Here is a 16,130-nt window from a genome sequence, read left to right as displayed (position 1 = left end):
TCTGAAAATCCTAGGGCCCTTCCTTAAGAATCATGCTAAATCTACTCTGCCTGTGTTCTAAATATGGAATAATAAAGCCTAGATGACAGCACATCTATATATACCTTACTGAATATATTAAGCCCATTTTTGAAACTTACTGCTCAGAAAAAGATTCCTTTCAAAATATTACTGCTCTTTGATAATGCACCAGATCACTCAAGAGCTCTGATAGAGATACACAATGAGATTAATGTTGTTTTCATACCTGCTAACACAACATCTATTCTGCAGCTCAGCGATCAAGGACTAATTTCAACTCGTAAGTCTTATTATTGAAGAAATACATTTTGTAAGGCTATAACTGCTAGAGATAGTAGTTCCTCTCATGGAAATGGGCAAAGTAGAGTGAAAACCTTCTGGAAAAGATTCACCATTCTGGATGCCATTAAGAATATTCGTGATTTCAAGGCGGAGCCAGGATGGCGGCGTGAGTAGAGCAGTGGAAATCTCCTCCCAAAAACACATAGATCTATGAAAATATAACAGAAAACTCTTCCTAAAATAGAGACCAGAGGACACAGGACAACATCCAGACCACATCCACACCTGCAAGAACCCAGCGCCTTGCGAAGGGGGTAAGATACAAGCCCCAGCCCGGCGGGACCCGAGCGCCCCTCCACCCGGCTCCCGGCGGGAGGAAAGAGACCGGAGCGGTTTTTTTTTTTGGCGAGTGCTTTTTGGAAGCCTTAAAGGGACAGGGACCCCAGAGCTAGGGAGGCAGGGCGGCTGGACCGGTGAGCGGGTGCCTGGGACCGGCGCCTGAGGACAAAGAATATCGCGCGTTTTTCCCTGCGGGACCGGTGGGTAGGTGCCTGAGACCGGCGCCTGAGGATGGACAAAATCGCGCGTTTTTCCCCTTTTTTTTTTTCTCTTTTTGGCGAGTGCTTTTTGGAAGCCTTGGAGGGACGGGGACCCCAATACCAGGGAGGCAGGGCAGCAAGACTGATGGGCGGGTGCCTGGGACTGGTGGCTGAGGACAAAGAAAATCGCGCGTTTCTCCCATTTTTTTTTTCTTTTTTGCAAGTGCTTTTTGGAGGCCTTAGGGGGACAGGGACCCCAGTGCCAGGGAGGCAAGGCGGCAGGGCCAGTGAGCAGGTGCCTGGGACCGACACCTGGGGATGGAGAGGGTCGCGCGTTTCTACCTTCTTTTTGGCGAGTGTTTTTTGGAGGCCTTGGAGGGACGGAGACCCCAGTGCTAGGGAGGCAGGGCGGCAGGACCGGTGGGTGGGTGCCTGGGACCGGCGCCTGAGGACAAACAATATCGCGTGTTTTTCCCTTTTTTTTTTTTTCTTTTTGGCAGGTGCTTTTTGGAACTCTTGAAGGGACAGGGACCCCGGTGCTAGGGAGGCAGGGCAGCAGGACCAGTGAGCGGGTGCCTGGGACCGGTGCCTGAGGACAAAAAAAATCGCGTTTTTTCCTTTTTTTTTTTTTTTTTTCTGTTTCCTCTCTCATTGTTGCTGATGTTGTTTTGGTTTGGAGAGTGCTTTTTGGAAGTCTTAAAGGGGCAGGACAGGACACTTAGACCAGAGGCAGGGAATCTGGGGATCTCTGGGCACTCTAACCCCCTGGGCAACAGGGAGCACAGAGGCCCCTTACGGAGATAAGTAGCCTCCCAGCCGCTCCCCCTCCAATGGGGCTCCACCATTTTGGAGGAGCAGCCCCAGCCAGGCCACGCTCACAGCAACAGCGGAGATAAACTCCATAGCAAATGGGCAGGTAGCAGAAGCCCTGTCTGTGCACAGCTGACAAGCAAAAGCCACTAGAGGTCGCTATTCTCCCAGGACAGGAAGGCCACAAACCAACAAGAAGGGAAGTTCTTCCAGCGGTCACTCGTACCAGCTCTGCAAACTATCTCTATCACCATGAAAAGGCAAAACTACAGGCAGACAAAGCAGAGACAACACCTGAGAAGGAGACAGACTTAACCAGTCCTCCTGAAAAAGAATTCAAAATAAAAATCATGAACATGCTGACAGAGATGCAGAGAAAAATGCAAGAGCAATGGGATGAAGTCCGGAGGGAGATCACAGATGTCAGGAAGGAGATCACAGAAGTGAAACAATCCCTGGAAGGATTTATAAGCAGAATGGATAAGATGCAAGAGGCCATTGAAGGAATAGAAACCAGAGAACAGGAACATATAGAAGCTGACATAGAGAGAGATAAAAGGATCTCCAGGAATGAAACAACACTAAGAGAACTATGTGACCAAGCCAAAAGGAATAATATTCGTATTATAGGGGTACCAGAAGAAGAAAGAGGAAAAGGGATAGAAAGTCTCTTTGAAGAAATAATTGCTGAAAACTTCCCCAAACTGGGGGAGGAAATAATCGAACAGACCATGGAATTACACAGAACCCCCAACAGAAAGGATCCAAGGAGGACAACACCAAGACACACAGTAATTAAAATGGCAAGGATCAAGGACAAGGGAAGAGTTTTAAAGGCAGCTAGAGAGAAAAAGGTCACCTATAAAGGAAAACCCATCAGGCTAACATCAGACTTCTCGACAGAAACCCTACAGGCCAGAAGAGAATGGCATGATATACTTAATGCAATGAAACAGAAGGGCTTTGAACCAAGGATACTGTATCCAGCACGACTATCATTTAAATATGATGGCGGGATTAAACAATTCCCAGACAAGCAAAAGCTGAGGGAATTTGCTACCCACAAACCACCTCTACAGGGCATCCTACAGGGACTGCTCTAGATGGGAGTACTCCTAAAAGAGGACAGAACAAAACACAACATATGAAGAATGGAGGAGGAGGAATAAGAAGGGAGAGAAGAAAAGAATCTCCAGACAGTGTATATAACAGCTCAATAAGCGAGCTAAGTTAGGCAGTAAGATACTAAAGAAGCTAACCTTGAACCTTTGGTAACCACAAATCCAAAGCCTGCACTGGCAATAAGTACATATTTCTCAATAGTCACCCTAAATGTAAATGGACTTAATGCACCAATCAAACGACACAGAGTAATAGAATGGATAAAAAAGCAAGAGCCATCTATATGCTGCTTACAAGAAACTCACCTCAAACCCAAAGACAAGCACAGACTAAAAGTCAAGGGATGGAAAAACATATTTCAGGCAAACAACAGTGAGAAGAAAGCAGGGGTTGCAGTACTAATATCAGACAAAATAGACTTCAAAACAAAGAAAGTAACAAGAGATAAAGAAGGACATTACGTAATGATAAAGGGGTCAGTCCAACAAGAGGATGTAACCATTCTAAATATATATGCACCCAATACAGGAGCACCAGCATATGTGAAACAAATACTAACAGAACTAAAGAGGGAAATAGACTGCAATGCATTCATTTTAGGAGACTTCAACACACCACTCACCCCAAAGGATAGATCCACTGGGCAGAAAATAAGTAAGGACACACAGGCACTGAACAACACACTAGAACAGATGGACCTAATAGACATCTATAGAACTCTACATCCAAAAGCAACAGGATATACATTCATCTCAAGTGCACATGGAACATTCTCCAGAATAGACCACATACTAGCTCACAAAAAGAGCCTCAGTAAATTCCAAAATATTGAAATTCTACCAACCAATTTTTCAGACCACAAAGGTATGAAAGTAGAAATAAATTCTACAAAGAAAACAAAAAGGCTCACAAACACATGGAGGCTTAACAACATGCTACTAAATAATCAATGGATCAATGAACAAATCAAAATAGATATCAAGGAATATACAGAAACAAATGACAACAACAACACAAAGCCCCAACTTCTGTGGGACGCAGCGAAAGCAGTCTTAAGAGGAAAGTATATAGCAATCCAGGCACACTTGAAGAAGGAAGAACAATCCCAAATGAATAGTCTAACATCACAATTATCGCAACTGGAAAAAGAAGAACAAATGAGGCCTAAAGTCAGCAGAAGGAGGGACATAATAAAGATCAGAGAAGAAATAAACAAAATTGAGAAGAATAAAACAATAGCAAAAATCAACGAAACCAAGAGCTGGTTCTTTGAGAAAATAAAGAAAATAGATAAGCCTCTAGCCAAACTTATTAAGAGAAAAAGAGAATCAACACAAATCAACATAATCAGAAATGAGAATGGAAAAATCATGACAGACTCCACAGAAATACAAAGAATTATTAAAGACTACTATGAAAACCTATATGCCAACAAGCTGGAAAACCTAGAAGAAATGGACAACTTCCTAGAAAAATACAACCTCCCAAGACTGACCAAGGAAGAAACACAAAAGTTAAACAAACCAATTACAAGCAAAGAAATTGAAACGGTAATCAAAAAACTACCCAAGAACAAAACACACAGAGAAGACATAATACCCATTCTCCTTAAAGTGTTCCACAAAATATAAGAAGAGGGAATACTCCCAAACTCATTCTATGAAGCCAACATCACCCTAATACCAAAACCAGGCAAAGACCTCACCAAAAAAGAAAATTACAGACCAATATCCCTGATGAATGTAGATGCAAAAATACTCAATAAAATATTAGCAAACAGAATTCAACAGTATATCAAAAGGATCATACACCGTGACCAAGTGGGATTCATCCCAGGGATGCAAGGATGGTACAACATTCGAAAATCCATCAACATCATCCACCGCATCAACAAAAAGAAAGACAAAAACCACATGATCATCTCCATAGATGCTGAAAAAGCATTTGACAAAATTCAACATCCATTCATGATAAAAACTCATCAAAATGGGAATAGAGAGCAAGTACCTCAACATAATAAAGGCCATATATGATAAACCCACAGCCAGCATTATACTGAACAGCGAGAAGCTGAAAGCATTTCCTCTGAGATCGGGAACAAGACAGGGATGCCCATTCTCCCCACTGTTACTTAACATAGTACTGGAGGTCCTAGCCATGGCAATCAGACAAAACAAAGAAATACAAGGAATCCAGATTGGTAAAGAAGAAGTTAAACCGTCAGTATTTGCAAATGATATGATACTGTACATAAAAAACCCTAAAGACTCCACCCCAAAACTACTAGAACTGATATCGGAATACAGCAAAGTTGCAGGATACAAAATTAACACACAGAAATCTGTAGCTTTCCTATACACTAACAACGAATCAATAGAAAGAGAAATCAGGAAAACAATTCCATTCACCATTGCATCAAAAAGAATAAAATACCTAGGAATAAACCTAACCAAAGAAGTGAAAGACTTATACTCTGAAAACTACAAGTCACTCTTAAGAGAAATTAAAGGGGACACTAATAAATGGAAACTCATCCCATGCTCATGGCTAGGAAGAATTAATATCGTCAAAATGGCCATCCTGCTCAAAGCAATATACAGATTTGATGCAATCCCGCTCAAATTACCAGCAATATTCTTCAATGAATTGGAACAAATAATTCAAAAATTCATATGGAAACACCAAAGACCCCAAATAGCCAAAGCAATCCTGAAAAAGAAGAATAAAGTAGGGGGGATCTCACTCCCCAACTTCAAGCTCTACTACAAAGCCATAGTAATCAAGACAATTTGGTACTGGCACAAGAACGGAGCCACAGACCAGTGGAACAGATTAGAGACTCCAGAAATTAACCCAAACAAATATGGTCAATTAATATTTGATAAAGGAGCCATGGACATACAATGGCAAAATGACAGTCTCTTCAACAGATGGTGCTGGCAAAACTGGACAGCTACATGTAGGAGAATGAAACTGGACCATTGTCTAACCCCATATACAAAGGTAAACTCAAAATGGATCAAAGACCTGAATGTAAGTCATGAAACCATTAAACTCTTGGAAAAAAACATAGGCAAAAACCTCTTAGACATAAACATGAGTGACCTCTTCTTGAACATATCTCCCCGGGCAAGGAAAACAACAGCAAAAATGAGCAAGTGGGACTACATTAAGCTGAAAAGCTTCTGTACAGCGAAAGACACCATCAATAGAACAAAAAGGAACCCTACAGTATGGGAGAATATATTTGAAAATGACATATCCGATAAAGGCTTGACGTCCAGAATATATAAAGAGCTCACACGCCTCAACAAACAAAAAACAAATAACCCAATTAAAAAATGGGCAGAGGAACTGAACAGACAGTTCTCTAAAAAAGAAATACAGATGGCCAACAGACACATGAAAAGACGCTCCACATCACTAATTATCAGAGAAATGCAAATTAAAACTACAATGAGGTATCACCTCACACCAGTAAGGATAGCTGCCATCCAAAAGATAAACAACAACAAATGTTGGCAAGGCTGTGGAGAAAGGGGAACCCTCCTGCAGTGCTGGTGGGAATGTAAATTAGTTCAACCATTGTGGAAAGCAGTATGGAGGTTCATCAAAATGCTCAAAACAGACCTACCATTTGACCCAGGAATTCCACTCCTAGGAATTTACCCTAAGAAAGCAGCAATCAAGTTTGAGAAAGACAGATGCACCCGTATGTTTATCGCAGCACTATTTACAATAGCCAAGAATTGGAAGCAACCTAAATGTCCATCGGTAGATGAATGGATAAAGAAGATGTGATACATATACACAATGGAATACTACTCAGTCATAAGAAGTGGAAAAATCCAACCATTTGCAGCAACATGGATGGAGCTGGAGAGTATTATGCTCAGTGAAATAAGCCAAGCGGAGAAAGAGAAATACCAAATGATTTCACTCATCTGAGGAGTATAAGAACAAAGGAGAAACTGAAGGAACAAAACAGCAGCGGAATTACAGAACCCAAAAATGGACTAACAGGTACCAAAGGAAAGGAACTGGGGAGGATGGGTGGGCAGGGAGGGATAAGGGGGGGGAAGAAGAAGGGGGGTATTAAGATTAGCATGTATGGGGGGGGAGGGAGAAAGGGAAGGGAGGGCTATACAACACAGAGAGGACAAGTAGGGATTCTACAATATTTTGCTAAGCTGATGGACAGTAACCATAATGTGGTTTTTAGGGGGGACCTGATATAGGGGAGAGCATAGTAAACATAGTATTCTTCATGTAAGTGTAGATTAAAGATTAAAAAAAAAAAAGAAAAAAAGAAAGAATGAAAAAAAGGGGGATTACTCCTTGATAGGATAAAACTATTGGTAAATCAAAGATCAACGCATGCTTTAAATATCCTTAATGTTGATCACTTAAAGGGTGTCAGATGATCAGCTATGGAGGTACTCTTTTCTGATAATATTCCTTTCTCTTAATAAAAAAAAAAACAAAAAACAGTTCCTGTGTGCTGACCTCCAATGAGTTCTGCACAGTGGTATAGAGGGCATGTCAAAGTGTGGGCAAAGGGTCTGTTTGTTTCTGTGCAGAAGATCAAGGCCTAGCTTGGATACCCAGAAAATGAACTAAGATACGATATGAGGAGGAGCTTCCGGCATCAGCACTCTCTGGAGGACTTGTGCCAGGGGATGATCATCAAAAAGCCTCCACAGGGATCTGGGCGATGCTGCGGTTGTGGCTGCATCCACCCCACCGTTTCCTGGACTTGCCATTGGAATGAGGAGGGAGATGTCTAGGCTGGCATGTGCATACAGTGAGACAACGAATTTGACCGGATATGTACTGTTGGAACTCAACCAGGAGTTGGGAGGGGTGCAGGTTGTAGCACTCCAAAATGTTATGACTATAGACTATCTATGGTTAAAAGAATATATGGGATGTGAACAGATCCCAGAAATGGGCTGCTTTAATTTGTCTGATTTCTCTCAGACTGTTCAAGTACAGTAGGACAATATCCATCATATCATAGACAAATTTTCACAAATGCCTAGGGTGCCTAAATGGTTTTCTTGGCTTCACTGCAGATGGCTGGTAATTATAGATTTGCTTTGTTTATGTCACCGTATTCCTATTATGTTAATATGTGTGTGCAAATTAGTTAGTAGTTTAAAACCTATACATACTTAAGGTACTATACAAGAAGATATGTCAAAGAAATAATCAATCCTCCCAAGTTTCCTTCATATGCTACATCTATAGCTTTTCTTCTTCCTTCCTAATTACAAACCTTAAATAGAATTCGTGCCTCATATCAAATTTACCGAGTATCATAATTCCTCCAGGTGGTAAAGATACCTCGAGACAAGTGCTGGGCATAGAAGCCACAGGGCATAAATCTGCAAAGAAGTAAAAAGCTAACCTTTGCAAACAATATGGCTTCTCTCTCACTTACCAACTTTACATTTCCCTGTATGGCCCCGGAAGATGACTGGTTAGCCAGAGACGGGTAAATTCCTCAGGGTAAGATTCCTTAATGGAGGAACAACCTAAGACAGGCACAGTCGCAGGGGGGCCATCAGGTGAGAAATTGGGGATCAACAGAGGTGAGGCTCAGAACCTCACCCCCCCTGTTTTGAGAGAAATCTTCTGCATCCGTGGATGTTTTGCTGCCCTTGTCTAGCTTGGATTAATACTTAGTCCACAGGCACACAACTGATCATCTACATTTACCCTCTTACAGCACTAAAGTATGTTTTCTACCTTTATCTTGCATCTACCTACCACTTCAGCATTTTATTAAAAATAATAATAATAATAAAGGGAGAAATGTGGGATCAACATATAAATCAAGTATAAAAATTAAACGAATATTCATATATAACCTGATTGTTTATAGTTCATAATGCGTAATCAAAACTGAAAGTTTCTGTGATGACTGCCCTTGTACTGTTCACCATGTAAGAATTTATTCACTATGTAAGAATTCGTTCACCATGTAAGAACTTGTTCGTTATGCTTCAGAAGATTGGAGAGTGACAAGAATTAGGCTTGAGATGGATTAATGATTGTACATTGAGCATAACCCCCCTATACAGAATTTTATTGTTGTTAACAACCATTTGATCAATAAATATGAGAGATGCCCTCTCAAAAAAAAAATGCTAAAAAAAAAAAAGAATATTCGTGATTTGTAGGAAGAGGTCAAAATAGCAACATTTACAGGAGTTTGGAACAAGTTGATTCCAACACTTTTGGTTGACTTTGAGGGGCTCAAGACTTCAGTGGAGGAAGTAACTGCAGATGTGGTGGAATTAGAAACAGAGCCTGAAGATGTAAGTGAATTGCTGGAATCTCATGATCAAACTGGAATGGATGAGGAGTTGTTTCTTATGGAGGAACTAAGAATGTGGTTTCTTGAGGTGGAATCTACTGTTGGTGAAGATGCTGTAAAGATTGTTGAAATGACAACAAGGGATTTAGAATATTACTGATATTGTTGATAAAGCAGCAGCAGGGTTTACAGGGATTGACTCCCAGTTTTGAAAGAAGTACTGTTGTGGATAAAATGCTGCCAGACAGTATCACACAGTACAGAGAAATCTCTTGTAAAAAGAAAGAGCCAATCAATATAGCAGATTTCATTGTTGTCTGATTTTAAGAAATTGCCACTACCACCACAGCCTTTATCAACTAGCACCCTGATCAGTCAGCATCCATTAACATTGAGACAAGACCCTCCAATGGCAACAAAGATTATGATTCACTGAAAGCTCAGATGATGGTAGCAATATTTTTAGCAATAAAGTTTTTTAAGTTATATATCTTATATTTTAAGACATAATGCTATAACACACTTAATAGACGACAATATAATGTACACTTAACTTTTATATACACAGGGAAACCAAAAAATTCATTTGACTTGCTTTTTTGCAATATTAGCTTTATTGCAGTGGTCTGGAACTGAATGTGCAATATGTCTGAGGTCTGCCTATGTGGACATAGCCAAACTTTGCAAGTATTGGTTCAAAAATTAGAATTGCTTAGGCAGTATGCTGTGGAGAGGTACCCATCAGGGCATGCTTTCTCATACTGTTGCTCTAGTTTACTGGCTTATATTGACATTAGACTTCTTTGCCAACCTTTGAGCTATTTGACTTTTGGGAATCTTGGATAGTTTCTAAATAACAGGTTGTTATTTTGTTTCCATTGTGCCTACTGACCTATCATATAACAGTAAAATGTTGAAGATTCCTATTTTCTATAATTATTTGCTATAATATTTAGTGTGCTTTGTTTTGTTATTAATAGGATACAAATAGTTGGATTTTTGGCTGCATTAACAGCACTTCTATGTGGTAAGTCTTCTGAACCTGAGACAAATGAACCATTGGTAATTTTTTTGATAAGAACAATACTCACAAATCACATTTTTAGAATGGCTTCATACATTCTTAAGCTCATTTTGCTGCTGTACTAAATTACAGTATTGATCTTAAATTAAAAATAAAGGAAATTAACATTGCAGTAATTTTTGCAAACATTGAAATCATTGCTAGGAAAAATAATTTTTTTGTTCCCAAAGGAACTTTGTGGAGAGAGTATGTTTGTTGAATTAGACTTATGGGTCTGAAGATGGTTCCTTTTTATTCTGAACTTTGTTTACAATTTATAATGCTTTAATATTTTTGTCCTTTAATTATATTTTATATTTATTTTAAAGCCGGCAAGGGGTTGATTTATCATGGAAAGCTGAATTACTGCCTACAATTAAGGTAAATTATGGTTTTAGAATTTTAATGTCTGAGTTAAATACATGAGCCTATGGGCATTTTAGAATATGTTCTTCTATTCATCCAGGTATTAAACTTGAGGTTTGCTAACATACATTTTAGAAATATTTTCTCTAGAAATACATTTGATGGAGAATAACAGTAGTTTTTTTTTCTAGTTTTCAGAGGTAAACTCTATTAAAAATCATCTAAATATAAAATCTATATGTTGAGGAATTATATCAAGAGCTAGATAAAGTTTTTAATTCAATTCGAGAGTATGTTTGGAATAATCTGTCTTAAAGTGTAAGCTCTGAGTAGTATACTCAGAATTTATTTTGGGAGAGGGCCTACTGTAGGGAAGTGAGCATCTTAAGGAGACACAAAGTAATTTTGCATATCAACCTCAGCATCACTTGTTGTCAGGCACTTGGATAACTGTCTACTTTATCTAGTACTCCATGGGATTTAATAATTGTTAATGATTTCCTTAAGGAACTCTGGTTGGTCAGCAAGTCTTTTTTACAAAGGCTAAGTTGTATAATCTCAAAATGTATTGTTGAGAAAATGTAACAACTCTAAAACTTGATGAAAATATCTAATTTCCAAATTGTATTTATTATAACTGATAATCTTATGCCAGAATTGATAGTTTTTAGTTTTCAAGTAAATCTGTACTTTAAAAGGAAAATATGTTTTCATAATGAACACTAGACTCATAGACTTGAAAGTGAAGTCATCTGGTTGGTCCCAGTTATCTCCCACTTCAATTCTGTTAGTTACTTGTGCTCATGGATATTTATATTTATCTGTATACATAGTCAACTTTGTACTATACCAACAGAGAGGAACCTAAACATACTAGCAGAGAGGAATGATTATAGAATGAATAATTGCCAGGTCACTTAACACTTGACTTTAGAATGATTGCAATTATTATTTCTTTCACCTTGGTCAGTCTTACTTTGTGCATATTCATTGATGTAGTGTATTTATGAGATGAGTATCATAGGGAAGTGATTTGACTCATGAACATTTTTAAGGTCTCTCACTGGTTCTAGCCTAACCATGTAGGCAGGAGAAAAACAAACAAAAGTATTAGTATATACTTACTGACCAATTAATTTTTATAAAGTATGTTAAATATTTCCTTGAGTTTCCAATTTGGATATCATACTCAGTCTATAAGAGGAAGAAATAAGTGATTAAAAAGTTGATAAATGTTACTTTGTTTGTATTTTTTAAGTTATTAAATCATAAAATCTTATTTTTAAAATTTCAAAGATGAAAAAATGTATTCATCTAATTCTAGTTCACCCCCCCTTGTTTATTCTAAATGTGAGAAACAGCTGGCTGAACAGCAGAACAGTATTTCAGCCACGTACTTTTCATGCTGAATGCTAGAGATTTCCAGGCGCCATTAAAAGCCTACTGTAATTTAGAGGGGGGAAACAAAGAATAAATCTTAGAAAACAATGATTATATATTCTGCAATGTCAGGTTTTCTTGGTTTAAGAAGATTTGATTAGTAAGCTTAAATAAACTTGTAGTGAAAATCAAAATTATATGTAATGTGTGTTAGCCATTTATAAAAAGCACACAAAATTATTTTGTCATGAAGTGAAGCGGAAAGGAAAGATTAAAATGAAAAAATTTCATGGATTGTATTCATATCATCTCAACAAAAGTGATGTCAGAGGAGAATCATACCACTTTTGGCATTTCTGATGACTGAAACTGTTGATAAGTAGATGGAAGCCTCCAGCAAAGCACAAATTCGATTTTTAAATACCAGTTACATGAAACTTTTCTATCATGGGTACAATGAAGAAGTTTCTAAAGACACACACACAGCATGGCATGCCAAGAATTTGGTAAGTCCAAATGGAATTATTGCTGAAAAGAAATTAAAAAATTAACTTTCAAAAGAAATCTAAGTTATATGAGAAAAATTACCCAGTCACTATTTCATCTAAATCATACTTTAGCACCACAGCTTTGTTCCTACATAGAGCTGCAGAACTTGAATGGTTTCTGATATCTAATGCTGGTGTTTGATTTTCTGTGTGTGTTGCCTCAGCAGTAAGGACATTTTACCCTTAAAACACTAAAAAATTTCCAAACTTCGTATTAACCTTACCTGTCAGTATAATATCTCATGACTATTATTGTATTGTCAAATTCTTATTGACATTATAACTATATGGGAACTTAACTTTATATGGGAATGGATTTTGGCATTGATACTTTTTTAAGTATTCTGATTCTGAAAAAAAACTTCTTAAAAAATTATTCTTGAGAATAAATAACAAAAACTATTAGAGTAGACATCTATACAGAGTAACTGTGGTGGTTCTTTCAAATTAATTTATCTTTCATACTGTCTACTGTCTGGTTGGTCTCAGCTGCCACAGCTGTCATTTGTATGGCCCTTTTAAGGCCCTTTAATTTACATTAAAACATAAAAGTTTGTTGCAGAGACTTCTCCTAATAAATTGAGGTGAGCCCACGAGTTTAACTACCACTCCCAGGTAAATCTTGTCAGGTTGTTAGAGGGCCATTTATTGACAGTTCTTTAGGTGCAGCATCTCTGTTCCACTTGGTCACATAGCTGGTTCTGAAAAACAGTGGAGAAAATTAAGTGTCTACAGAAATTCTAATTGCTTACAAATTGTTAACAACATATAACTACTCTCACCCCATATCTACTTCCAGAAAAAAGTGACTTTAAGAACTGTATTTGGTTGCTTGGTGTTTTCATTAAACATACCAGTCTCCTATTTATTCATTCTTCAAAATATGGACTATAGGATCTGGTCTTAATTTTGAGAAGAAAACAGATGTTCATTTGGTTAAGTACATTATTAGCCTTATTATATCTTCATGTCACTTATTAAGTTCCTGGGGATGATATTCATATACATCTTAGCCAGCAACTCCTTGTGACTTGGGCTATAGCAGAATTATTTGAGATTAAGTCGCAACTCTTCATCGACTATTGTCATATACTAACAAAATAAATGGAAAAGTCATACTGTAACGTTATACAAAACAAATAGAAAAAGTATAGAAGACACAAAACCTGGAAATAATTATGTAAAATAATTTAGTGTTAAATGTCATTTGTTTTAATAAAAGGGATACAGTTCAAGGAATATTTTTGGCAATCTATATTTACATAATTATTAGGAATTTGACTTTCAGCAGGATTATTAACCAGAAAATGTAAACATGGGTATTTTATGAAGTACTGAACATAGAGTTTGAAATCAGTTTTTTTATAACTTATTAACTATGAAATGTTTGTAATTTATAACATGCTTTAAGATCTGTATACTCTAAGAAATAAAAATCAGCTTTTTATTTTCATTTTTTTTTAGTCTCTGATGTTAAGACTTCAGGACTATCCATCTTTGTCGCATCTTGTTGTTTATGTACCATCTGTTCATGGAAGTAAGGTAATGAATGGATTAAGGTTGTTATCAGAATGTTTTGGGGCTACAAATGCTAATATTTTTTAATGAATTCTTCAGCAAAGAGGGCTTTTCTAAACTAATAGCCAGTCTGGTGATCCACCTAAGACTGTTAAATCATTAGGATCATCTCTACTCTAACTTGAATTAAGCAGAATAAACTCAAGTCTCTTTATTCCAAGTGGGATCTAGTTCTACTTTATCAATCTTTCAAAATCTATTAATCATTGAATACCCATTTATGTGCAAGACTGTGCCAGGACTTATAGGAGGCACACAATGAGGAAGACATAGACCCATTCTCAAAATCTACATACTGTAGGGTAGAGGGAGAGAAATATTTAGAAGCTAAGGGAAGAGTGAGGATAAAAGAAATACCTTAAAATATATAGTACAAATCAGAATATAGCAAATACATGAAAAGTATAAAAAGGGGAAGATATCGCTGATTGATGGGATTTAGAAAGTCTTTATTATGAGGTAATATTTAAAACTGCTTTAAAGGATAGTTACGGTTTTTATAGGTAGAATAAACATTATTAACCTGTGCTGTCCAATTGGGAGCCACCAGCACATGTGGCTATTTAAATTTAAATTAATTAAAATGAAAAAAAAATTAAAAATTCATTAGTTGTACTAGCCACCTTCCAGATGCTCAGTAGTAACATCATTGCAGAAAGTTATAATGAACAGAGCACTGTTAAGACAAAGAAACAGTGAAAATCCAAGCATGGAAGTGTGAAAGCATATGGTATATTTGGAAAATAGTGAATAAGTAAACAGGTTACAAATGACAACCATGGGTAGAAGAGTAGTGGAAGAAAAGTCTGGAAAAGTAATTCATGTCCATGTTGTGGAGGGCCTTGCTTGGAAGATTCAAGACTTTATTGAACTCAGGAGTAAGTAGGGATCCAAGAGATTTTTCACCATAGTAGTAATGGGGTCAAGCTATTTATTTTGGAAGATGAATCTATTTATGGTATAGGATGAATCAGAAACAAAAGACTAGGCACCTCATAAGGGGTTGTAAGGACTTGTACTAGGGAAGTGGGAGGAGAAATAAAAGGATGGTGATTTTTGAGAGTCGCAGGAGGGAAAGAAGAAGATGAAGGTAAAAAGACCCTCTACTACTTCCCTTTCCACATTTCACCCAACAAACTCATCCTTGGATATCTAGACAAGGTATCCCTTATTTTACTCTTCTGGACTTTTCTTACTCCATGATACTTTATTTATAACTTCTTTGAGAAATTTATTACAGTGAATTATAATTTCTGTATGTCCATATTGCCATCACCATATTGCAAATTCTTTGCGAGTAAGAACCAAAGTATTCTACTTTACACACCCAACTTTTAGTCTTACCTCAGAAGTGCCAAAAAAATGTCTCTTGAATAAAAAAGTTGATGATATTTTGGGCCAAAATTATTAACAAAATTTAAAAGAAAAAGAAAAAGGGGGTGTAGTTAGGAGTCATCTTAAAGATCGAGTCTCACAAGTACCTTACAGTGGATTCATTGTTTTGTTTTGCTTAGCTCAAGTGAGAGGTAATTCAGCATCTTCAATTCTAAAAGCTCTCTTTAAGGGTTTTTCTGTCAGGTAATTTGGTTTTGAATGAATTTAACATTTTTCCCAAACTTGGAAAGGCCTTCTCTGCTTATTCCAAGAAATCAATGAGCCTTTCACAAATAACCAGTTTTAGCAGCCTAATAAATATGTTATATGTATTAATGCTCTTTGGACAGTAACACTGCCTGACTCTACTGTTGCCCATCCAGTCTTACAAGGATGTTAACTTAGGCCCTTCAGAATTTCTGCATGCGTATTATAAACCATCATCAGAAGGATACATATATTTAAATAGGCCGTTTTGAAATGTTTTTAAGTCAACTGATAATATAATTTTTGAAATGCAAATATGCAATTATCTGCATTTTTTATGACAAAAATAATTGTACACTAGAAATTTGCTTACTTTGGATATTTCAGAGACAGAACCTTGGATTCTTTCTTTTTTGCATAAAGGTTTATTCTATAAAAATAATCAAAATTTTAAATCAGTTGTATTCTTTTAAATAACTATACAAAGTGATTTAAAATTGCTTCTCTATCTCAATGTA

The 16,130-nt window shown here is 37.2% G+C and overlaps 1 protein-coding gene across 2 annotated transcripts in view; it reads left to right on the top strand.

Moving 5' to 3' along the window:
• PGAP1 (post-GPI attachment to proteins inositol deacylase 1) overlaps nt 1–16,130 on the top strand; it is a 94,834-nt gene that overhangs the window by 47,978 nt on the left and 30,726 nt on the right. For both annotated transcript variants that reach the window (XM_073218490.1, XM_073218489.1), the window contains exons 11-13: nt 10,077–10,123; nt 10,489–10,540; nt 13,918–13,995. In XM_073218490.1, the coding sequence (XP_073074591.1) occupies nt 10,077–10,123; nt 10,489–10,540; nt 13,918–13,995 (177 nt within the window). The remainder of the gene's footprint in view (nt 1–10,076; nt 10,124–10,488; nt 10,541–13,917; nt 13,996–16,130) is intronic.

Source organism: Manis javanica, chromosome 12 (genome assembly GCF_040802235.1).
Source record: "Manis javanica isolate MJ-LG chromosome 12, MJ_LKY, whole genome shotgun sequence".
NCBI lineage: Eukaryota > Metazoa > Chordata > Mammalia > Pholidota > Manidae > Manis > Manis javanica.
Note: the sequence above shows the minus strand (reverse complement) of the source record. Positions and strands in the feature narration are given on the sequence as shown.